The 25,354-nt window shown below is 51.5% G+C and overlaps 1 protein-coding gene across 1 annotated transcript in view; it reads left to right on the forward strand.

Annotated features, from left to right (window-relative positions):
• PREX1 (phosphatidylinositol-3,4,5-trisphosphate dependent Rac exchange factor 1) overlaps positions 1 to 25,354 on the forward strand; it is a 172,450-nt gene that overhangs the window by 61,828 nt on the left and 85,268 nt on the right. Inside the window, exons 2-4 of the mRNA XM_008159188.3 lie at positions 11,638 to 11,709; positions 14,459 to 14,581; positions 24,505 to 24,609. Coding sequence (XP_008157410.2) covers positions 11,638 to 11,709; positions 14,459 to 14,581; positions 24,505 to 24,609 — 300 coding nt within the window. The remainder of the gene's footprint in view (positions 1 to 11,637; positions 11,710 to 14,458; positions 14,582 to 24,504; positions 24,610 to 25,354) is intronic.

Consider the following 25,354-nt stretch of genomic DNA (forward strand, 5'->3'; position numbering starts at 1 on the left):
CCCACAACAGAGAATTATTTATTCCAATGCCAGGGCCCCACTCCTATGGGCCCTGCGATAATCCCATTCTGATGAGACCATTCTAAAGGAAAAAAAGCTGAGGGTCCCTCAGGGGTGCGGAGAAGTTGGGGTTAGCATAGGAAGGCTCTCAAACCACATTATGGTATAGATGACAACAGTGGGGGGAGAGAAATTCTGAACAGCATAGAGAAGACTCAGCAGGAAAGGGATCTGTGCTCCATTAGTGATGTCTGTCCTGGGTGAGTCTATTAGGAGAATTGGCAGGTTTCACATTTGTCAGGCTTGTCTCTAGGATGGGGGGGGTCTCACACACAAATTCCCATAAGGCCAGGCTGGAAGATGAGTGCGGTAGCAGGTTGGGTGGTGGAAAACGGAGGAGCATCTCTTCTGGGTAAAGATGAGAGCTGCCACGCTCCTACAGCCTTCTGCAGCCTGTGGGCATTTGAGACAAGTGGTCATCTTTTTTCAAAAAGCTGCTGGGGATTTTAATGGGACATCTGACATTCAAATGTGGGTCTGAATTTTCTCAAAGCCCGCTGCAGGTCAAGCTAAACATGCTTGAGGGCCATCCGTTTGAGACCCGTTAGAGTGAGTGAGAGCTCGAGAGCACGCAGGGGGTACTGCATGAATCTTTGCTGAAGGAATAGTGAGTTGTTGTTGAGTTCAGGGAGATGGCAGGCCGGGCCCTCGCCCCTGGAGTGGGGTCTGTGTGGGGAAGAGTGGTGGCTTCCCCTCTGTGGTTCCCCTCCCCCCACTATTGCATCAGACCTGCTTACAACAGGTTGTAGCAACTTGGGTTTTTGCTTCAACTTCCTCCATGGTGGGTGATGGGGTGGGGCTGGGTGAGAACTGGCACCTTTTTTTAGGGCTTGGAAACTGGGTGGGGACGGGTAGGGGGAGTGTTTTCCAGCCAACTGATTGATCAGTTAAACACATATTTATTGAGTGAGGGTCTCCTATGTGCTGGGCCTCGCCTTCAGCTTTGGGGATAAGTGACCTAGATAACAAACATCATTGCCTTCTGTGAACTGACATTCTGGAGGGGGAGATGGACAATAGACTAATGCACAGACATACATAATGTTCAGAGTGACAGGTGCTGTGAAGAAAACAGGGTAGGAGTAGGGGCAGGTAATTTAGTCAGGATGATCTTGGAAGGACGAATATGACTCAGGGTCTTTGCATTGACTTTCCCTCTACCTAGAATGCCCTTCTCTCAGACACCCACACAGCTGCTCCCTCACCTCAGTCCCTGAAAGACTGCTGTCAACTGATGGCCATTGGCGCCTATTTGGTGCCCATGGTAGTCCCCAGTTTGGGGTCAGATGAAGGGGGTAAATTGTGTCCAACATTTTGTGACATAGCAGGGCTGAGAGACAGCTCAGTAGTGTTACAGCTCAGTTACAATACAGCACGGCCGTGGGGCAGCACAGCTGCGAGGTGGCTCTGGAGCCGGGCAGCCCGTGTTGCAGCCTGGACTCTTGTCTCGGAGAGAGCTCTGCTCTGCTGCAGCCCACGAAGGCAGCTCTGCTTTGCTCTGGCGAGACAGCGTCATGGTCCAGCTTGGTAAACACCGTCTTTGGTGGGCTTCCTGAGCCAGAGGGGGCCGACTTACACAAAGAGACGTTCCTGCCTCTGGTCCCTGACTGGCCTGTCCTCATGTAAATGAGGACTCCAAACCCTCACAGTTTGATTGGTCCAAACAGCAGATTTGGTTGGAATGGAGCCACTCTGATGGGTCGATGAAGATGCTGATGAGGATAAAGCTGCACATCCCTGAATGGCTGAAATAGGACTCCAGGAACTCCTTTATATGAGGGTTGGCTCCGAGGGCAGGGGCACAGGTCAGGCAGGCAGTTCAGTGTGGGCGGTGGACAGTTGAGTGCGGCCTCTCCCTGGAGTATGGCTTGTGTGAGACCGCTGTTCAGCAATGGCTGCTAGGCTCTGTTTTTAAATTTGAACCCAATTAGCCACCCTGAGTCCTCTTGGTAGGCATTTTCTCTTCTGTGGTCAACACTGCTCAAATGTCATCTCCTCAGAGAGGCTTTTCCCGGACATCTCGGTGAAATAGCTGCCCAGCCCTGTCCCTCTCTGTTCCCTCATCCTGCTTTATTTTTCTCCATAGCACTTATCCTTACCTGCCATTTTATTAAAAAACCCATTTATAAGTCTGTCTTGCCACTGCTCCATGAGGCAGGAATTCGATCGGACTTATTCATTCACCGATGTGTTGTTGAGCACATTGCCGGGCACATAGTGGGTGTGCAGTCAGCGCTGACTAAAGGGATGAAGGCAGCAATGAATAAACCCCAAGGTCATGTCTTGTGTCTCCAGTGCCCAGCTTGATGCTTGGCCCACAGTAGGCCCGGGGTAATGTTTGTTGGCACGGGTAGTACCTGGTGATGGCTTTCTCCCCCCAGAATATATTCATAAGCAATTTCCTGTTTCCTTGTGTAGTCCAGTCTACTTCCCTCAGCCCAGCCCCTGTACCACTTCTTACAGGAAGTCTTTGTAGTAACAGAGTTTTTACCTGCATCAGCTTCCTTAAACCTCCACAACTGCCTCTTTTTTTGGATGAGGAAATAGACTCCGAAAAGTTCAGTGACTCACCGAGGTCATGTGCTTGGCAGGCGGATGGAGTGAGGTGGAGAGGTGTGCTGACGAGGCCGCAAATGGCTTTGTGTGGTGGTGATGGGGCTACGGTGGCACACTACAGTTTGTAAAGCCTTCCCCCCCTTACCTCCCCCCAGGGGACTTGGATAGAACTGAGACTAGTACTGTTTTTAGGATGGAAAAGCCAAGTAACAGTTAATAAAAATAACGTAGAGTAAATGTAAACGTTCCTGGCGCATAGTAGGAGGTCGATCAGTGGGGTCGAGCCAATTCCAGACGTTTCCTTAGGAAACGCGGTGGGTTCATGTTTATCTTCATCAGGGTTTGGACCCCCTGAGGATACTTTATATACCCCACTGCCAGCACCTGCAGGCCTTTGCTGGTGGCTTGGTCTGGCCAGCAGGGTGGCTTCTGCACAGACCGGAAGTGCCAGGGAATTCACACCCGCCTCCTGCCCTCAATCAACAACCAACAGGACTGGTGTATAAACGTCCCAGCTCCCTCACCCTCTGGGGGAATCACTCCGAAGAGCGTGTTCTACACTGGCTCCCGGTTCTGAAAGGGATTGAGCCCCGTCACCCACCCTGACCACTTGCCTGATCTCATTCCCTATATTGGCTGCCCTTCCCTGCCTGTGTCTGCCGGGTCTTCTCCCAATTCAACTACTTTCACCCAGATCCTTGTCTCAGGGTTTGCTTCTGGGAAGGGAGCCAGCCCAAGGCTCCCGTCATGGTAAACCTGCTAAAAGTGCCCTCAGACCACGCGCTGTGTGTCTGCAGCTGTGATAGAGCTGGTTGGTACTTGATGCACTGATGTAGCTTGTGCTTGGTAGACAGTTAAGCCACGATGTACTAATTATGACAGCACAGCGTTCTTTTTGAATTTGGAGCTAGCACTCATGTGTTTTAAGGCCTCCAACGTTTTCATCGGTGAGGGGCAGTGCCTCTTACGCCGAGGCCAGCGGTAAGGGGCCCACTTTTGTTCAGGGCAACATGGAATGAAAAGTGCCCGGCCCTCCCCTGCTCATTCATTGAGCACCTTCTGTGGATCTGGGGACTCCCAGCATGGGGGTGAAGGGAAACGCAGAGGCAGCAGGCTGTTGACACGCTGTGTTGTGTTTAATTCCCACTTTAGCACCTTGAAAGGTGAGACCCCCGTTACCCAGACACAAAGACTGCCGGTCTGACCCCAGGGCCCTGTGGGTGATTCATGCCCAGCTTCCTCTTTTCCTTAAAAGGGGATCCTCACAGCACAGCTCATGGAATTGCAGGAAGGACAGACAAGCGGGTCACCAGTCACCCACTGAGCCCATGTTTACTGAGCCCTGTTCTGTGCCAGGCTCTGGTCTAGGCCCAGGGGTGGGTGCCGCCTGACATTGCAGAGGGCAAATGGGGAACCGGCAAAGGAATAGGTAAGTATCTGTGGAGGCAAGTGCTGCAGGGGTAGATGAGGAAGGATAAGATAGAGTGAGGGGAAGTGGGGGGGGGGGGGGCTTCTGCTTTACATGGGGCAGTGGGAGAAGGCCTCTCAGAGGTGACATTTGATTCTAGATGGGAAGGAAATAAGGGAAGGGCCCTGTGGGTATCTGGAGAGAGTCTTCCAGACAGAGGGAGCAGCAAGTGCAGAAGCCCTGAGGCCGGACTGCGTGGTGTGCTCCTGGGACAGTATGGAGGCCTCCCCTGTGGCTTGTTGTTAGTGCCTCCAGGAGGAGGTTCATCGGTTAAGCACAGTGCAGCATATCTGCGCTGTTACTAGAGAATGACCTGAATTCTGTGTAATATGTACAATCCATAATGTGCTGTCTGGGATGTGACATAAAGGAGTACGTTTGAAGTTGTGAAAGGAAGGTGATCTTCGCTCAGTCCTCTCCGTACAACAGCGGTGACTGAATATGTAACCTTCCTTGGAGATGATGTCTGAAATCTGAGATTTGGGTCTTTGGGGAACGCAGGTTCTGGGCCGGTGAGTCCCTGTTCTCAGCACAGGCCTGCCCCACAGGGGGTGCCTGCTGAGAATGGAGGGGGGAGGTTTTTAATCTCAGCCTGGGTGGCCATAGGGGCTGTAGATGGGGAGGGGCCTTTTATTCTGCCCCGCGTGGTGGAAGAGCCAGGCCAGCTCGTGGAGGGTGGCCAGGATGGGCACCTTCCTGGGGGGGGGGGGGAGCTTTGTGGTTTCCAGAGTCAACACGGTGAAGGAGGGGTGGGCAGCCTGGAGGCCCCGCCGCAGAAGGAAAACCTTGTCATCTGGCTCCTGCTCTTCTCTCTGCCTGCAGACACTGCCCTCTTCACACCGGGGACACGTGTCCTCCAGGAAGAGAATGCAGACTAGCCTACTGAGGGAGGTGATAATTGAGGAAAGATGCTGAGAAAGTGATAATTGGGGTGGGCAAGAGAGAGCCTAGTACATTTAGTGACCTCTCCTGTTAAAAAAAAAAAAAGAAAAGAAAAACATTTATGTTACAAAAGGACTTTTGACTTACAGTTAGCATGTTCATTGTAGCACTTCGGGAAAAAACAGAAATGAAAGAAGAAGAAACTTGAAATCACTGATAATTCTACTCTCAGATTTAGGTTTCGTGGCTATAGATGGAGCCCAAAGAACGGTGCTTTAAATGAGATGAACGTTTTTTTTTCTTTCTTACTGAATTATAGGCAGCTCTGGGCAGACACGTTGGCTCTGCTGTCATTAGAGACCTAAACTCCTCCTGAATTGCTACTTCATCCTGGTCCACACAAGGCGGTCACTTCATGGTCCAGGATGGCGGCCTGACCTCCAGGCATCACATTTGCTGTCTAATCAGTGGGAAGGAGGAACCGCAGAAGAGACCCCTTTCCTGTTTCTCTCCTCATCCCTAAAGATACTTTCAAGTAGTTGTGCCTAATACATCTACTTCTCCTAGCTCAAACTTAGTCACATGGCCACACCTAGCGACAAGGGAAGTTGGGAAATAGCACCTCTATGATAAAATCTGGGGTTCTATTTCTAAAGGAAAAGGAGAGACCAGATATTAGGGGACAGCTAGTAATCTTGGCCATTGTCTCACACAAGTTTAGGGTATTCTACACTTGCTTTTTCTATGTTTATGTAGAGATAATTTATTTAACCCCAAATCAGATTACATTTTATGTACTCTTCTGTGACTTGGGTTATTTTTAGAGTTAGAGATACCTCAGCAGCCTTTTTTCATATCATTAAATAGACTTCTGCAAACCAGTTTTAACATGATTTTCTTCTGTCAAGATAGACAATTTGCCCGGCCAGTGTGGCTAAGAGGTTGAGCATAGACCTATGAATCAGGAGGTCAGATTCGATTCCCGGTCAGGGCACATGCCTAGGGTGTGGGCTCGATCCCCAAGTATGGAGCGTGCAGGAGGCAGCCCATCAAGGATTCTCTCTCACCATTGATGTTTCTGTCTCTCCCTCTTCCTTTCTCTCTGAAATCAATAAAAATATTTTTAGAAAGATGGACAGTTTACTTAACTAAACTTCAAGTGATAGAATTATACGTCAGATACTGAAGCTAAATCTTGTTGCCATGTGTGAGATTTACTTTTCCCTGTGGATAAATGCCCACAACTTGAATGGATGGAGCAGAGCACCTGGGCTTTGGAGGAGTCAGTGGGTATTTGGCTTGTGTGGGGTTGCTTAGAGCAGGCTGTGCAAAGCCATCGTGTGCTGTTGTTACCACTAGTTTATTATTACTACTTGGATGCAGACCCCTGCTATTCAGTGACACTCTGCTTCCCTGGACCTCTCGCCACCCAGTCCAGATGGGAGGATGGAGTCCTCAGCACCCCCTTTCCTCTATCCTCACTATGGTGGGGGGCTGCCCTGACTCCCGCCTCCCCTCTTTGCTAACTGGTCCCCTGGCCCTCTCAGATTTCGCCATATGTCTGGTGAGGTCACCCTCGCCAAGAGGGGATGTCCTTGGGGGCATCTAGGCCCTCCCTCAGCGATCAGGTTGCCAGTTAGTCTCTGAGAGTGACTTCCAGGCTTCTTTCTATTCCTGTTATCTCCAGGGAGGGATTTATCCTCCCAAGGCTGTAGCCACAGGTTCCAGACAGATGGCAGCTCCCCGGGGGCACCTCCTAGGGCAGCTGCTACCTGTTTTGTGCGTATTCCGTGCGTTGTCTGTAGACTTGGGGGAAAAACAGAAATGAAGAACGAAGAAACTTGCAATCACTGGTAATGTGTGTCGGGGACTAATCACCAGGCCAGACTGCCTGGCTTTGAGGCCCACCTCTGCCCCTCTGGCTGTGTGGCTCTGGGTAAGCCAAGAGATGTGGGTGCTGGCGGCTGGAAGTGGTACTGGCGGGCACCCCCCGGGTAAGGGGTGTGGCTGGGGTCTGGATGGCAGGTACCGCCAAGTGTGTGTATTGATGTGGATAAAAGTGGAAGATGTCATGAATGGAAAAAGCAAGTGTGTCATCCGATATGTAAAAGAGCATTCTTTCTTGCCTCCCGATTCACAGGTGCGTGGGAAGCGAGCAGAGGCACCGTCTCCAGGGCCAGAGGTGCCTTGTAGGGAGGGCAGGTGCACAGGTGGCCCACCGCTCTCTGTAATGACGAATTTCTTCCTGTTTGTACTGGGAGGGGGGATTCACATGGTACCTGGGAAAAGTGAACTAACCCTAGGTGCTCGCCGAGGAGGCTTTGCATGTGCATTCACCTGAGTACCCGCCACTGCGATCAAGAAGAACATTGCCAGTCCCTCTGAGGGCTCCCTTATGCCCCTTCCCCGGCCGCACCTCCCCAGAGTTGATAAATTTCTTTTTGGAAATAGTTTACAGCAAATTTGGCTCCATGCTAAGATTTGCTCCATGATGCCTCTGCGGGTGGGTGTTAAATTTTTCTCTGTCTTTTTCTGGGTCCTTGATGTACTCCATGCTTATCATCATAGAAAGGAGGACCTGGGCAGACGCGGGGCGGTGGCCCAGGCAGAGGTGCGGCACGGACAGAGATTCCACGGCCGAAGCAGAGTCGCAGGCGGCCCGGGAAATCCTGAGAACGGTCTCATCTCTACGGGAGGTTTCCAGGCGGAGAGCTGCTTTTGGCCGAGTGTGCCAGAGCTGTCAGGGCCGGGACAAGGAGTGGCCCCCGTGGGTCCCTTCATTCCCCGCCTGCACCAAGGGCATTGGCGCCGCCTGGAAAAGCCAGTCGTGTCCTGGGTAGCACGAGGCTGGGCCCGTAGCCCCTGCCTGCCCATTCTTTCCGGGTCACGAGCTGCCCATTGAGCCCATCACACTGGCCTGTTTGCGGCTCCTCTGTGGGTGGCCCGAGCCTCTCATTGTCCCAGCACAATAGTGGTGGCCCTGCTCGTGTGAAGAAACCGGGACAGGAAGCCCCGATCTAGGTCAGCCTCACTGCACGCCCAGCTTCCTGCTCTCCCTGGCTGTGCTTTGTCTCCCTCCGGTCTGAGGAGGCTGGAGGCTGGATTTCCCAGCAGCATCACAGGCCCTGTGGAAACATCCTCTAGGAACTCCTGTGCCCTGTCCCCTCCACGCATTATCCTTTAAGGAGAAAAATCAGCGGGTTACCAAGTGGCCCCAGTTGAGGCTCCTGCCATGTGCCAGGCACTGTGCCAGGCTCATTCTAGCCCTTCCTTTGATTTCTCAGTGCCAGGCGCTAGGCTAGGCCCTGGGGTGACAGCTGGGAATAAGGGAGCAGGTCCCTGCCCTCATGGAGCGTCCACTTACTTTTTCCTGACACAGTCTTGAGGGTAAGACACTATTATAAGTTCTCCATCTTTGGGGAAAATAAACTGAGGCTCAAAGAAGCTAATGCACTTCCCTGAGGTCACACACACAGCAGGGAGGAGGAGGACTGCAGTTGAAATCAAATCGTCGGTTTCCAAACCTGGCCTCTGCTGTTGGATCAGGGTAAAAGTTTCATTCCAGCCACGCTCCCTCTTGTCTTGGCCTCTCCCTTAGGAGCTGGTGTAGATCGCTTAGCCTGAGTCTTTTTATTTGTTAAGTCCGCTTTTAATGCCAGACGGGAAGGTGATAAGTGCATGAAGACAGGAGGGCCCTCTTGGAGGTGACATTTGAGCTCAGGCTTGACGAGTGAGAAGAAGCTGGCCCAGAGGAGAGCCGGGGGAGAATATCCTGCTAAGTACGAAGAGCAAGTGCAAAGGTCCTGAGGCAGGAATGTGCCTGGCAGGTGGAAGAAATAAGAGAGAAGGAAGGTATGGCTAAAGATTATTGAGACGTGGGGGGATGGAATGCTGGAAGGTGAGTTTAGAGAGATTAACTAGGACCTTATGGGGCTGTGGAAAGATTTAGACTTTTTAAAGTATAGTGTAGAGAGTTTTAAGCCATGGATTGACAGGATCTGATTTACATATTTAAAAGGATCCCTCTGGCTGTCTGTGTGTGGAGAAGACTTTTGGTGGGGTGGGGGGCAGGGGCAACAGGGAGGAGGTGACTGCATTAGTCCAGGCAGGAAAGATGATGGCTTTGGATCAGGGGGGTGGCTGCGGAGGTGGGGATAAGTGGTGGGATTGTTAATACGTGCGGAGGGTGACGTGGATAGCATTTACTAACAGATGGAAATGGAGCGTCAGAGAAAGGAGGTCAAGGATCAGGGAGCACTGGGATGGGCCGGTGGGTTGGCTGGAGCACCAGCAGAGGTGCCATTAACCAGGCTGGGAAGGGCTTGGTGGTGTGGGTCGGAGGGAGGGTCAGGAACTAGGCTTTGGGTGGGTTAAATTCGAGCTGCCCCTTGGCCATCCAGAAGGGGGTGTCGGGTCGGCAGACATCCGGGTAGGCGTCTGGAAGTCGGGGAGAAGCCTGGGCTGGGGATGTCAACCCAGGCCCGGGGGCGGGCGGAGATGGCCCCGCAGTGAGTGGGACAAAGACACGGCTGCCTTGCTCTGTGTCCCTGACTCTCCTGTCTGTGACCCGCCATGTGGAGACCTGCAGGTGGCCAGCTCCTCATCACAGCCACGGGCGCCTCTCCGGGTGATGGGCACGGATCTGACAAGCCATCTGTGGAGGGCCAGCCTCCTTCCTGCCACCTTCCCCTGCTTCCCTCCATCCTGGACTGTCCCCTCCACCTCCCCACCACGTAGACATCTCCCCAGACAAGCGTGGTTGGATGAGACATGCGCTTAATTAACCCGCAGCTGAGCTCTGACAGGGACAGTGTGTGCTCACCCGGCTCCCCGCTCCCGGAGTCCCTGTGTTTTAATCAGCCGCTGCAGGGAGCGCTCCTGGCTGGCCACCATAGCTCATCCTGGCCCTGTGGCCGTGACAGGACCGTGAAGTCATTTTTGCAGGGTCTCCACCTGGCTGTTGCAGGGGTACCTGGGGGCTAAGTCCCAGAGTCCAGACACACCAGGCCGGGTTTGCTGTGCGTGACTGGCCTCGGTTTCCCTTCTGTGCTGTCTCCCATTCCCACGTTTCTGTCCCATATTTGTTCTGTTCCCTGGCCCGTCCACCGGACTTTCTCAGTAGCTCTTCCAATGTCTTCTCTCCCACCCACACCAGTCAGGCCACCATCATCTCTCGGCACGGCTGCACCCCTCTACTCTGGTCCCCCCACTTTCATGCTCGAGCCCCTATCCAGTTCCTCACGGAAACAGGGCTATTTTGCCAACATTTAAAAATTGGGAGACTTGACTTTTAAGAAATCCTAATTTCTGGCTTCTCTTGGGGAAAAAAACAACAACCACACCCCAAAAACCCAAACCCGGAACCTCTGGTGATGTTGGGCCTGCTGCCTTGCCACCGGGCCACACTCGGAGGGGACAAGTGGTCACTCCTTCGAGGGGTGTGCGCTGCCTGCTCCCCACAGACCCCGCTGCTCCTCCCTTTGTTGCCTGTCACAGCACCCGGAGAGAAGTGATTTCTCTGTTCCGAGCCCCTGAAAAAAGTGGTAGAACGCCTGTGGTCCATCCATACAGTAGGATCCTGGGCAGCGTAAAAAGAGAATGCGATGCTTCCCGTGTGATGACAGGGAGAGATAAATAAGTTGCATTAAGTAGAAAAAACAGGACCAGCACATCCTGTGTTTGCTGCCATTTTTTTGGAATGTAAAAAGGGAAAAAGAATAAGAATAATATATGTATAGCCCGGCTGGTGTGGCTCAGTGGTTGAGCATTGACCAAGTCAGGGCGCATGCCTGGGTTGCAGGCTCCATCCTCAGAAGGTAGGGGGCGTGTAGGAGGCAGCTGTCCAATGATTCTCTCTCATCATTGATGTTTCTGTCTCTCTCTCCCCTCTCCCTTCCTCTCTGAAATCAATAAAAATATATTTAAAAAAGAATATATGTACATACATGTATATGTATGTGCATGTATATATACACATATGTGTTTATTTTTCCAGCTTTATTGAGATATATTTGACATATAACATCGTGTAACTGTAAGGTGTACAGTGTGTTGGGTCAATCCAGGTATATACTGCAAAGTGATTACCACCACAGTGCAGCTTTCATGTATACAATACAGCATTAACTGTAATCACCGGGTGTACATTAGATCCCTGGAACTTGTTCATCTTACAACTGGACGTTTGTACTCTTTGACCAGCATGTATGTGTATTTTTTACATAAAGATCTTCTGGAAGGATATACTAGGACCTAGTAGTGGTGGTTCCTGGGGGTGCTGGGTAGGGACTCGGTGGATGGGGCCTGTGGTGTAGGAGAGATATTTTTTTGTATTTCTGAGCCATGTGAATGTGTTATTACTTAGAAATTAAACTTTTAGAAAAAGAATAAAAGGGAAAATTAATAGTAGTCTGAGAGGGGCCCATGGTGGTGAAGCCGGGCAGGGCTCTGTGGTGGTTTCTGCACAGGGCCTGATGTAGTAGGTGCTCAATAAACATGTGTTGACTGAATGGCAGAGTAGTTTTTCTTGATTCGCTGCCCATGTCCCTGGACGTGGTACTTCCCAGGTCCTACTTGGTATTGGAACGTGAGACCTTCCTTTCGGCCCGCCCCCCCCCCCCCCCGGGAGATCAAGGTGTGGACACTCATCTCTTCCTACTTCTCTCCTCCAGGCATTTCTGCATCGCATCCGGCAGAACGTGGTGGACTCAGCGGAGAAGGGCCTCACGGAGGAGAATGTCAAGGTGTGGACACTTGGGTTGGCCCCTTTGCAGACTCTCCCAGCTGCTGTGTGTGCCTTGCTTCCTCCCTGAGCGATGCTTAGAGGGTGCTCGGGGGTCTGGGATGCCTCCACCTCGCTGGCAGCTGCTTTTGTCTTCCTGTAGCGGGCTCCCTGCAGTCCCCAGGGCCTCTCAGTCCTGTGAGCAAACCGTGCCCGGTGGGTCAGGAGGACTCAGCCTCAGGCTTCCACTCCCCAGCTCAGGACTTTCTCCTTGCTCAACATGACCATCTTGTCTTCCAGCCTCCTTGTGCCAAGCCCCCTGGCTTCCAGCCAGCAGAAAATCCCTTCCCAGGCGCCCCTGGGAGCCTGACACCTCCAGCCCCTGCCGTGCCCTGGGCATTGAATGTGCAGGCAGGGAGATGAATAATTGGGTCCAGGCTTCGTCTTGGCAGTGGCTCTGGGGAGTTTCGGGAGGACGTCAATAGGCCCTCTGTGTGCACGGAGGAGGCCCCAGTGCTCCCCGGGCCTGGCTTTCTCGTGTGACCTCACTCCCCGGGAAGCTGCCTTCAGTCCTTGGGGCTCCAGGGTCCTGGTCCCAGGGGAGAAGGGGAGACAGGGCAGGGAGGGGGGTCAGGGTGCCAGCCTGTATAGCACACAAAGGACTTGGTCAAGCAGGACTCCCCCAACCTCCCTGCCTGCCTGCCCACATGTCTTGATTAATCTGGACAGTGACCTGCACATTGACAATTCTGAGCTCAGTGTTTTGGGTAAGAAAGCTGAGGCTTAGAGATGGAAAGAGACCTGTTCTGGGTCACTGCATGGCTGGTCCCTGGAAGCGCGGGGATCGGAACTTTTCATTCATTCATTCACTCGTTCACTCATTCGTTCAGCACGTATTTACTGAGCACCTACTGTTTATTACATCTCTTTATTACAACCTGTTATAACTTAAAAGTTATTAAAATTTCAGATTGCAATTTATTACAGTGTATTTTTTAAAAAAAATTACCTCTTACCCTGGCTGGTGTGACTCAGTTGGTTGGACGTTGTCCTGTGTACCAGGAGGTTGCTGATTCAGTTCTCGGTCAGGGCACATGCCCTGGTTGTGGGCTTGATCCCCAGTAGGGGGTGTGCAGGAGGCAGCTGATCAGTGATTCTCTCTCATCATTGATATTTCAATCTCTCTTTCTCTCTCTCTCTTCCTCTCTCTCTTAACATCAGTAAACTATTCTTTAAAATAATGACCTTTTAATGAGGTATAACTCACATATATAAAGGTTGCAATTCTAAATGCGGGCTCCTCTGTGTCCCATTCCAATATTGCTCCCTCCCCAAGGATAACTGCTGATTGGTTAGCATTAATTGATCCTGCCTGTCCTTAAATTTTATATAAAAATGGGCTCTTTCATTATGCCTGGAGCCTTTTGCTCACTGTTATGGCTGTGAGATTTACCCATGTTGTTGATCCACTGTTTTTATTGCTGTGTAGTAGCATGGTATGAATGTACCACGATTTACTCACCCATTCTCCTGTGGTGGATATTTGAGTTATTTCCAGGTTTGGCTATTATGACCATTCGTGTTACATCTTTTGGTGGACACAGGTTCTCAGTTCTTTTGGGTGTAAACTCAGGAGACAGATATTTATTTTGAAGTTTTACAGCCATTCTTTGAAGCAAGGGTAACAGTAAGATCTAGCATATGAGTCTTTGACATAAGCAGAGAGATTCAACCAGGTGATCTTGACAGATGAGAGAAAGGAAACTAACCACAAATGATGCGGGTAATTCTTCCAGTTGTGACCAGTTCAGTTTATTTAACTATTTGATGAGTCCTCATTAATGAACATTTGGCCTTTTCCCCAGTCTTTTGCTACTGCAAATAAGGCTGCGGCCATCCACCCAGTTCTCATCCTCGGCACAGTTAACGCTTTGGGCTGGACGATTCTTTGCTGTGAGGGGGCTGTCCCGTGTATTATAGGATGGTTAGCAGCATTACCTATGAGATGCCAGTAGCATCTTCCCCCACAACGTGTGACAAACAAAAACGTCTCCAGGCATTGGCAAATGTTCCTCGGGAGGCAAAATTGTTCCTAATTGGAAATGACTGAAAGGTCACATTCTGAAATATACAAATGCTGGGTGAGAGTGTATGTGCATTTCAAGCGTTATAGACTCATTAGGGGCCATGGGCACTCATATATTGGTTGTGAGAGTTGAAAGAGCATATGTCGAACATGCTTCCCTATTGTATTTTCTTCTGCTACATCATCTTAATGGTGCATTGAAGTACCTTGATTGTTTTAAAAAGCAGTCATATGGTTGGCCATACCGTTTGTGGCCATGATGAAGGCTGAGATGAATGTCTAATAAATTCTCTGCACGCTGGGTGTGCAGCTCAGTTCTGCTGCTTACTGGATGTGTGTGTGACCTTGGCAATGTTAATTACTTTCTCCGAGCCTCCGTTCTTCATCTACAAATTGGGGATAATAATGGTTTCTCCCTCATGGAGTCAGAGTGAGGATTAGCTGCCGTAAATGCATATAAAGTTCTTAGCACAGGATTAGGCATTAATCCCGTTTAGTTAATGTTGGCAATATTTTTTATCATTATCATTGTTTTTATTAGTGTCATCTGGCTCACTCAGTGTGTGAGTGTCCACTTCATCACACCCTCACTTGCTCTGGAGGTTATGTGTTTATTTTATGCTTGACTTAGCTCGCCCTCTGTGCCTTGATTGACACTGTCCTTGGGCCTCGCTTCCCCCCACAGATCCTGTTCTCGAACATCGAAGACATCCTGGAAGTTCATAAGGATTTCTTGGCTGCCTTGGAGTATTGTTTACATCCGGAGCCTCAGTCTCAGCACGAACTTGGGAACGTTTTCTTAAGATTCGTGAGTACCATGCCCCAGCCCCTGTCGGAGCCTGCAGCTTTTGGGAAGTGGGCTTCTCCCCTGATTGAGAAGTAGGGGTACTCAGGCCTACATCCTTGGGTGGATGGAAAGACTCAAAGAGATAAAGCAGTGAAGTGTGTAGCATAGAGCAGTGGTTCTCAGTCATGGGTGTTTTGCCTCTGGGGATGTTTGGCTATGTCTAGAGACATTTCTTACTGTTACAGCTTTGGGGTGGGGGGTGGGGGGCAGGTGGCTACTGGCTTCTAGTGGGTGGAGGCCAGGGATGCCACCAAACACCCTCTAATGCACAGGACAGCCCACATGGCAGCATTATTCCCCCTCAAATGTAAGCAGTGCCGAGAGTGAGAAACCCTGGTGTAGAATAAGCTCTGGGTCCACACTGACGCTGCCGTAGTCATTGTCGTCATTATCACTAACTCTTCCGTGAGGACCGAAAGGCCGGCGACCGCTGGTCTAAAGGATCACGTCTTGGTGGTCAGAGTCTGGGATGACACAGCCTGGTGTAGCTCTGCCCTCGGAGTTGCAGCTCAGGGGAAGCCACTGGCTCATGTTGTGTTGGGAGGGCAGCGCTCCCAGCCAGGCTGCTGAGCTGCTTGTAAGCTGTGTTACACTCAGCGACCTGTTTGGACTTGTTTGTACCTCAGTGTCCTCACTTGTGAAATGGGTAAGAAACTAGACTTGCCCATGATGTTATTGAGCATTGAGTGAGCTAATGGAAGGAGAGTGTTCAGAACAGCTCCTGGCTCACAGTAAATGCTCAAGGAATGTTGGATGCTATTGCCCTGGCTGGTGTTGCCCAGTGGTTAGGGTGTTGGCCCACGCACTAAAGGGTCTCGAGTTCATTTCTGGTCAAGGGCATATACCTGGGTTGCAGGTTCAATCCCTGGTCCCGGTTGGGGCATGTGCAGGAGGCAACCAATCAATGTGTCTCTTGAACATCGATGTTCCTCTCTTTTTCCCCTTCCTTCTTTCCCTCCCTTCCTTCCCCCTCACCTCACTCCCTCCTTTCCACTCTCTCTCTCAAAAAAAAACAAAAAAATATCCTTTCTCTTCATTTAACCACCATCCCGTAGTGTTTGGAGCAGAATGAACATGAGAACAAGGCAGGGCACAGGGGAGATGGGCACTCATGGAGGTGCTGAGCAGAGATGTGATGTGCCGTGGGTTTAGAGGGCCCTTCGGCTGCTGCGCGGGGGAGGGGACTGTGGAGGTGCAGGGAGACCAGGAAGAGGCCACTGTGCCGTCTGAGATGATGGGGCCTGGAGCAGGGGGTAGATTGGAGATGGTGAGAAGGGGTGAGTAGGAGTAGGAGGAATGAGTTCATGTGAGTGACGCACTTAGATCCAGGCCGGCACTGAGCTGATGCTGCGTGAGTGACACTCAGCCGCGGGCATCATTCCAGCTGGGCACCAGGGAAGGCTTTCGGGAGGAGGTGGATTATTGGGGCTGGCCATGAAGTGATGACATCCAAGGGTGGAATAGCCCACACTTTAGCCACCGTGGGGGAAGAGGTCCTCAAGGCGCATTATCTGTTTGCCAATAACCCCTGCCCCCCTCACTTTGGTGCTGGAGCCTCAGAGGTGTGGTGAGCAAGTTTCACTATTGATCGCTGAGGGTCTCTGGATCCTGAGCGTCCACTTGAGCTCCCCCCACTCTCGCTACAGGATTCCTAACTTGTTCAGAGATGCCGGGAACAGAAAGCTGGAGGAAAGAGGGTGGGGAGTTTACTGCCCAGGAGGCAACCCCTTCTCCATACCTTCTCCTCTGCACTGCCCCGACCCCCCTCATGTAGCCTCATCGATGGGGCATTGACGGGGACAGTGCTTCCCATCAGAATCCTGGTGCACCGATGGTTGAAGTTCAAGTCTGTGTGGGAAGTCATCGTGGGCCAGGACCTTCCCCGAATCTTGAGAACCCCTCGCACGTCCTGCCTGGTCCCTCGAGAGCAAGTTTTTTTAGAGCTTGGTGCCTGACCTTGCCTCCTGGCTCTGCTGCTTCCCAGCTCTGTGATGCTGGGAGAATGACCTCACCTGGCCAGGCCTCAGTTTCCTCCTCTGTAAAGTGAAGGCAGTGAAACCCACCTGCTAGGGTGGTTGAGAGAATTCATAAAAGTAGCAGCACCTGGCATATTAATCAGTGCTCAGTGTACATTTGCTCATTTGCACTATGTACATATTTGCTCATGGGACCCAGCACTCTCTGGCATCTCCCAGCGTTGTCTGGGGCACTTGGTGATTCATTAGACTCTGCCAGGCCCTGCCAGTTCCTGGAACCCTCACTCTCGCCACTGCAGTCACACCGGCTTCCTCGCTGTTCTGGAACACAGGGAGCTCATTCCTGTTGAGTGTGCTGTTCCCTCTGCCTGGGCTGGTTCCCTCAGGCGTCCCTGCGACTTTGTCCCTCTCTGCCTTGACATCTTTACGGAAATGCCCTCTCCTCTGTGAGCTCTTTCATGCCCACTCTGTCCAGGATTGTCATGCTCCCTGCCCTTCCAGGCCCCCCACCCTTATTATTGTCAGTGATCCTTATCACCCTCTGATACATTGGATATTTTGCTGCTTTTTGTTCCTTGTCTGTCCCCCCTGGGATATCAACAGCACGAGTACAGGGACTTTGTCATGTCCACTGCTCTGTCCTTGCATCCAGAATAGCAGGGGACAGACAGCTTACTCAACAGGTGAGCAATCTGAAAGGTTAAATCCAAGGTCATGCCTATATAGGTGGAAGAAGTGGGATTTGAACCCTCCTAATGGCAAAGCCAGACTTCATTGATTCATACACTTTGTAATTTCTGCTATATCTGGGTACCCTTCATATTATTATTTGTTTTACCATTTAAGAAATAGATTTACTTGAGAAACACACACCCCACCTTAAATAGACATTTAAAAAGGGAAATTTGCATCATCATTGGAAATGGAAAATGATTGCTAAAAATAGAAGGTAACCTTAAAAAGGAACGCAATAGAAACCAAACTGAGTTACCGCATTCTGTCTAGAAACTCCCCCACCTGGGGTTCTGAGCCTGAGGACTGCCCGATTAGATCAAAGGGAAGATAAACCGAGTTCGATGGTGTTTGAGTCATATCACACCGAGCTGCTGCGATAACTGGAACAATTGAAAAAGGAGTCAGCTTTCTCCTGTGTGATTCAGTGTTTTTAAGTTAGAGCCATCATTTTAATTGGAAATGTCACCCCCGCTTCCCCCTGCCCAGGGAGGAGCCACTGCCTACTCTCCATAAGCAGCCGCTGCTGTGGGCTGGGTTTCTGGAAGCTGGAGATTTGAGCACAGGTGGTTGGAAGCAGCTGAAAAGGAGGCTGCGCACTCCCCACCGGGAGGAACTCTGCTTCAGGTCTCCTGGAACTGCAGCAAGGGGGGTGGGCCTTTGCACCCCGCAGTGCCCAGTCCCTGGACATGGGCTGTCCCAGGAGAGTGTGTAAAGCCTCAGGCCCAGGGCCGTTCCCCGGGGAGGGACTCCCTGGGGGCTTTGGGGGCCTCTGTCCTGATGGGGTCCACATGGCCCACCGCAGTGTCCACCACAACCCCAGGGCAGTGTCTCCAGGCCAGCCTCATCTCCAGGCTTGTTCGCTCCCTGCTGAGGTGGTGTCCGGTGCTGTGGTTGTAGCTGGGCACAGAGCTCTGTGGACAGGCTCCAGGAGAGGGAGGGCAGCACGAGACCCAGCAAGGGCCCTGGCTGACACACCAGCCCACTGGTGGGCGCCACCCCCTCTGTGGACAGTGGGAGAATCCCTCACCCCTTCTCCCTCTACCCAACCACTACTACTGATGTGATCACAGACTAGCCCTGAGTGAAAGTCCTCTTGGTGCGGGGCCCTGTTCTTAGTGCTCTGTGTATATGAATTCATGACAACTCCCCAACACCTTTAAACAGTGGGTCCTGTTATTATACCCACTTTACAGATGAGGAAACTGAGGCGCAGAGAGGTTAAGTCATCGTGCAACTTTGCACAGCCAGGAAGTGTTGGGAGCCAGGATTTGAGTCCATGTAGTTTGGCTCCAGGGTTTGTGTTTTTTCACCATCTTACATGATAAAATCTCCTGAATACGTACTATGCACCTATTGTGTGCCAGGCACGGTACTAGGCCCTGAGGAGGGTGCCCTGAATAAGACAGCTCTTGCTCCCTGCTGCCATGAGGCTCACGGACCCGAGAAACAGAGGGTGAGGGAGTTAACAGAGGCGTCATTTCAGATGGCGACGTGGGCTGTGAAGATTATAAATGCAGGTGTGAGAAGGAGTGACTTGACTCAAGGTCGTCTGACATTGGGAAGTTAGGCACAGGTGGCTGGATTTAGCAAGTTAAAACACCCAGGGCTGCTGAGTAAATTTGTGCTGCGTAAATTTGGATTTCAGGTGAATGACAAATCAATTTTTAGTATGTCTCATGCAGCATTTGTGACATACTTATACTTAAAAGTTAGTTACTCATCTGAAATACTGAAATGAACACACAGCTGGGTGCCCTATGATTTATCTGGGAACCTGGTCAGGGTGGGCCTCTGTGAGGTGGTGAGATGGGTGACCTGGGGAAGGGCAGGGTCCTTGGGATGGGAGCAGGGAGACCGTGTTGGCCCGAGCAGAGGAGCGATGGAGGGAGTCTGGGATGTCATGGGGCCGGCGCCTGTGGGAATTTTATTCTGAGTTTTTACAGGGAAGTGGTGTGGTCTGAGTTACATTTGAGCCTCTTCTCCCTGCAGCTGTGTGGATAGGTTGGGGAATCCCTTGCAAAAGTGAGACTGGGATCTCGGGCTCCCCTCCCCACTGCTGGAGATGTCCCATGGCTAGCTCCTTCCTTGTGCTGAGTCCCAGTCTTTCAGGGTGTGAAGTGAGTGGCTCAGAGCAGAGGGTCTCCATGGAGCCAGTGTCACCCCCCCAGGTACTGTGGACAGCAACCACCACCTCTGACATTCCTTGAGTCCTCTCTGGGGGGCCTAGACACTCTCCCCAAGTTGTCCCCAGCTGACAGCTGGCCCCTTCTCCTCCTTCACAGCCCAAATCCACAGCCATGTGTTCCCTGCCCACCACATCTGTGTGTGCACAACTGTTTGTGTCTTCCTGGAAAAACAATCAACGCCTCTGTGGGGGCCCTAGGAGGAAATTGAACACTTGGATTCTTAGCTGTCAAAAGCAGCATTTCTAGATTTGCAGGGTCTCGGGCCTGAGACACAGCTGGGTTTGGGCTCAATAAAAGGACACGGGAGTGAAGGAAACTGAGTTTGGTGTTCTGAAGAGGGGTGTTGTCATTTCCTAAATTTAACTTCTCCAAGCCTCAAGCCTTGGTCCCTTCAGCCCTTTCCACAGGCTGAAGGAGAGGATGACATTGCAGAGTGTCAGAGAAGGGGCTCAGGGGATCAGGAATGACACAGCTGTGGCGATCTTATCACTTACTCCCTCTCCTGCATCTGTGGCAGACATCGCTAATCAATCAGAACATTCTGCCTCTGTGCTCCCTGGGGGCTCCAGAATCCTTCTCACCAGTGTTCCAGCCAGCAGTACCTATTAATTGGTGTTGGCATGTGACAGGAAACAGATTTGTCTCTGCTTTCTGGCCCAGCCCCTTCACAGTACTGATGGAGATGGACAGGGAGACCCTGTCCCCTCACTAGGCTTGGGCCCATTTTGTCATTTTCTTGCCCTTTTCAGAGTGTGCCTATATCAGGACTGTATTTCCTGCAAGTGACAAAAAAACAAGAACTCAGCTGGGCTTAAACACAAAAAGACGGTATGGCTCATATAAACGAAATGTTCAGGAGTGTGCTGGCTTCAGGCGTAGCTGGATCCAGGACCCCCTCTGATGCTTTCAGGGCTTGGTCTGTCTCTAGGCTCTGCTTTCCTCTGTATTGGCTTCATTCTTGAGGGGTGCGGGGGAGGGGAGCGATGCCTCGCATGGTGGGAGCGGTGCCCTCAGTGCTTCAGGCTGGCGCTGACAGCTCAGCAGCAACAGTTCACAGACAGCCTCTCTTCACACTGATTTTAGCCTGGGTCCTTGAGGGCTGGCATCGGCCCAGCTTGGACCACTGCTGCCAGGACAGGGATCTCTTTGCTTGGCTTGGCCTGAGTGACATGCTCACCTGTGGTGCCTGGGAGTGGCGTGGGGTCAGTGGGCTCCGAGTGTAGAGGAGGTTCCTTAGGGGAAGAATTGGGGGCTGTGACCAGAACAGAATGGATGCTGGGTGAGTAAAACAAGATGTTCCAGCGAAGAGCCGGGGCTGTGGTTGTGGTGTACCAAGGTCTTCTGGAAGGAGCATGGGGCTGGTTTGAGGGCCGTCAGGCCGCTCTCAGTTCCTCCTTCTGCTTTCTTGCTTTTATTTATCAAAGAGTCATGATGCCTGCACTCTGCTGGGGACCACAGCAGTGACCCCACCAAGCTCTGCCCCCGTGGAGCTCACATGGCAGGGAGTGGATGAGGGGAGATGGACAGTGCACGAATGAGGAGTAAGACGCCAGGGCTTGAGGCCCACCATAATTCTTAAAGTCTGCCTGGTGCCTTCCCCAGACCTATGAGTCGACTCCGCTCCCTCTGTCTTCTTCTTCTTCTATTTTTTTTTTTTTTTGCCATCAAGCCTACCTATCTGCTGCTCCACTCTGTCGTAGACTGACTCACCAATGCGATAATGAATTTGCTGAAATCATAATGATGGTCATAGTAGCCACAGCATCAATCATGGCTAACACTTAACGAGCACTTACCATGCACAGTTTTAAGCACTTGCTATGAATTCACCTGATAATTCTTACAACAACCTTATGGTGGGAGGTCATTGTTGTCTATAATTTATAGACAGGAATACAGAGGCTCTGAAACATTACGTGCCTTGCCCAAGCTCACAGAGTCAGGCTACGAACCTGGGTGGTCTGGCTGCAAAACCTGCACTTGACAACGTACAAGGTTGATGTTGGTAGTGATCCTGGGGGCTTCCGGTATCTTACCTCTGAACGATACTAAAGGGAGGGTCTGCAGACCCAGGAAAGCCCCGGCACTTGGCTGCAGAGCAGTTTTTTCCTAAAGCTCCTTACATCTGGCTGGGAGCTCCTGCTCTCATTCATGTGTCTGCGTTCAGGGCCCAGCCCTTCCTGTAAAGCCCTGCAGGCCTTCTCTGCAAGAGCAGGCCCCAGACCCAGGCCGGTTCCTGTCACCCTCAACACGAAAAGTCCTCTCCTCTTTTCTGCAGCCCGCCTCACCATGGTCTGCAGCCGAGGCCCCGGCTCCAGATGTGTCTGGCCGCCTCCCTCACATCTTTTTATTTGTGCCTGAGTGAACTCCTGCAGTCCAGACTTTTTTACCCATCCCCATTGTCCTTGTTTGGAGACAAGTGGAATTAGAACGAAGGTCTGCTTGGGCAGTGTGGGGGATGCTGGGGTCCCCTCTTCTCCCTCCCTGCCCTTGTGTGTATGAGTGCGTCAGGGTCTCCGTGGGTTGCAGACACAGGGTGAGGTGCTGTAGTTGGTGACTCAGTGCGTGATTCTCCGTGCTCACCATCTTGGTGGTGTTGTTTGGGGCATGTAGCTTGTGTATTATAATGCTTCAGATCGTTCGGTGGTTCTTTGGAGTCTGGGTTAGGGTTGTTAGTCCCTGACGTGTGTACCCTTTGGATAATTGTGGCATTTCTCCCTACTAATTCACATTTATTGATGGAGTTTGTGTTTGTGGCTAGTACTTTTAGAGTGCTTTGAAATGTTACAAGTGTTCATTATATACCAGGCTCTGTTCTCCTTGTTTTACATACACTGTTGTTTAATTTTCCAATAGCCCAAGTAGGCGGGGGGTGGTGGTGGTGGTCTGTTATTATGTTCATTTTATAGACGAGGGAATTGAGGCATCAGTAGGTGAGGCAGCGCCCCCGAGGTCACCCACTTCTTAGGAAGCTTGGAGCTGGGTTTCTGGCCCAGGTGGTCTGGCTCTAGAGTCACTGTGCACTTCATTATGCTGCAGTGACTCTGTCCGTGGACCTGTGGCTTGAGATTTGTACCCATAGTTTTTACCTCCCATCCCCATCCCAATCCCAATCCCCGTCCCCGTCCCCGTCCCCCTCCCTCTCCCCCCTCCCCTGTTGTGTGACCTTGAGCTGGAAGTTGGCATGGATGTTAAGAGAGATTGAATCCTGGTTCTGCCCCTTCACTAGGAGTGAGACCCTGGGCTCATGACTTTTCCTTGGTTTTCCCATGTGTGGGTGGGTATAGTACAGTCATTGTCGTGCCAGGTTATTGAGAGGGTTTAATGAGTTTCCCTCATTCATGTACGACATGCTCAGCCACACTCCGTGCTGGCCGTCAGCTCCGGCTGTGAGCACTCTGCTGCTCAGGCCGCCTGCTCAGATGGCGTACCCAGAGCCTCCGCTGTGCGCTGGGTGTGTTGGGGCAGCTGATTGATTCTGAAACCCACTCTCCCTCCTCTTTGGTTTCCTCTTTCCTGCAGCCACCCGTCAGCAGGATGACTGGGGGCTTGTTTAGAAACAAGATGAGCTGCTTGTTTTGCAGACCCACCTCTTCCTTCCTTTGCTGCTCGGGGTCTTCTGCCCACCCCCCGGCCCAAGGTGGAGGCCCTTCAGCCCTCCCTGCCCAGTGGCCTTACCCAGGACATCCTTGGTTGGGGTTTGGCCAGTTGGGAGGCAGTGTTCTGTGAGGTTTTTGGAACCGAGAATGCTTGGTGGAGAGCTTCGTGCTAAGAAGGCTCCTGTCCCTTTGATTTCCGGAAACCTTGACTGATGGTTACAGATCTGATGACCCACGGGTGACCTCTAGGCTGGAAAGACTCCAACTTTGGACTTAGGGGCATCTGGAGGTCAATAGAATTATCCCCCTGCCTCAGGAATGCCACTGCTGTGTGGCAGTGACCAGAGATCTACTTGTTCCCCCAAATTCTGGAGCCAGTCTTGACTCTTCTGGTTCATATATACAGGGCGTAGCACATAGTAGGTGTGCAGAGCTTATTCAATTAGCGAGTATTCATTGAGGGTCTACTGTGTGCCAGGATCTGGGTATATTTCATTGAACAAGCCAGACATGTTCACTGCCTTCAGGACACTGACTGCCAAGTGGGAAGACAACTGAGAAACAAATAATCTGGGTAGTCCAGATTGTGAGAGCCCCATAACGAAAATGACAGGTGTGTGGGTGATAGGAAACACCTGAGTGGCTTATTTAGCTAGGGTAGCCCAGGTGTCATTTGAGGAGGTGGGAGTCCTGAATGGTGGGAAGTAGCCAGGCCTCCAGGTAGAGTGTTCCAGGTAGAGAGAATGGCAAGTGCAAAGGCCCTGACGTAGGAACAGGCATGGCAGAGTTAAGGAGTAGGTAGAAGGCCAGGAGGTGAGGTCAGAGGAAGGCAGGGCCACCTACCTGATCCTTGAAGGTCTTCATAAAGTGTTGTATTTCATTCCTAGTGTAATAGACCACCATTGGTGTGACACAATCTGACATTTATTTTTATAGTAAAATTGGACATTTATTGAGCCCTTACTCCATGCTGAACCCTCACATTTTTAACTCCTTTAACCCTCATAACAACCCCATGAGTTAGGGACTATTATTCATTCCAGCTTACAGGTGAGGAAACCAAGGCATGGAGAGGTCAGGTAACTTGCTCAAGTTCACAGCTGGAGCTGCAGAGCCAGGTTCAAGCCCCGCCCACCTGGCTTGAGTCTGTACACTTGACCCTGGGCCATGCTGCTGCCGGAAAGGTTACCCAGGCTATGGGTGCAGAACTGGCGCAAAAGCAGAGGCTGAGAGACCTGCAGCGAGTGGGAGCCCCTGTACCTGAAATCCCGCCTGCTCTGTAGGCTCTCAGGGTCCTTTCCTCCCCGGCCCACAGGCCTGGTCGGCAGCACACTTCAGAGCGTCTCTGCCTGCCATGACCTGTCTCAGGCTCTGTCCTTGTCTTGCAGAAGGACAAGTTCTGCGTGTACGAGGAATATTGCAGCAACCACGAGAAGGCCCTGCGGCTGCTTGTGGAACTGAACAAGATCCCCACCGTGCGTGCCTTCCTCTTGGTAAGTGACCCGTCACCCCTGCCCCTCTTCTGTGTGCTTCAGCCTTGTGCATCGTAGGCAAAGAGAGCTTCGTGCTGCCACCCCCATGCTGCCCGTGCTGCCCGACCCCCTCCCCCCTCAGCCAGAGTAATCTGTCTAAACAGGGATCGCCAAACACCTTCTGTAAAGGGCCAGAGAGTGCGTACTTCTGCCTTTGTGTGTCATACAGCCCCCGTACAGCACAAAAGCAGCCATAAATAAAATGTAAAGAAACGGGCATGGCTATGTTCCAATAAAACTTTATTTACAAAAACAGGCAGAGGGCTGGATTTGGCCGTAGGGCCAAGTTTGCCCGTAGGGCCAAGTTTGCCCATTCCTAGTCTAAAGCAGTGATTCTAATGAGAGTGGTTCCAGTGGTAGAGATGACCGTATTATTTGGGTTATTTAATTACAAGTGAAAGAAACCCAGTTAAAATTGGCTTAAGCAACAAAACAAAACAACAAAAAAGAATTTACTGGTTCATTTTCCTGGGAAGATTAAGACCTGAGAGGGCTTTAGGCACAGCAGCATCTGGGTGTTCAAATGATGTCATTAGGAATGTGTCTCTTGACTCTGCTTTTCTCTGCCTTGGCTCCATTCCCAGGCAGCTCTCCTCAAGTGGTGTCCGTGTGGCCTTCAGCAACTCACTTATACCCGCTCATAGCAGAGCAACTCCAGGATAAAGATAATTCCTCCTGCCCAATAGTAAGGCCAAAATCCTGGGTC

The sequence above is a fragment of the Eptesicus fuscus genome, chromosome 12, assembly GCF_027574615.1.
Source record: "Eptesicus fuscus isolate TK198812 chromosome 12, DD_ASM_mEF_20220401, whole genome shotgun sequence".
Taxonomy (NCBI): domain Eukaryota; kingdom Metazoa; phylum Chordata; class Mammalia; order Chiroptera; family Vespertilionidae; genus Eptesicus; species Eptesicus fuscus.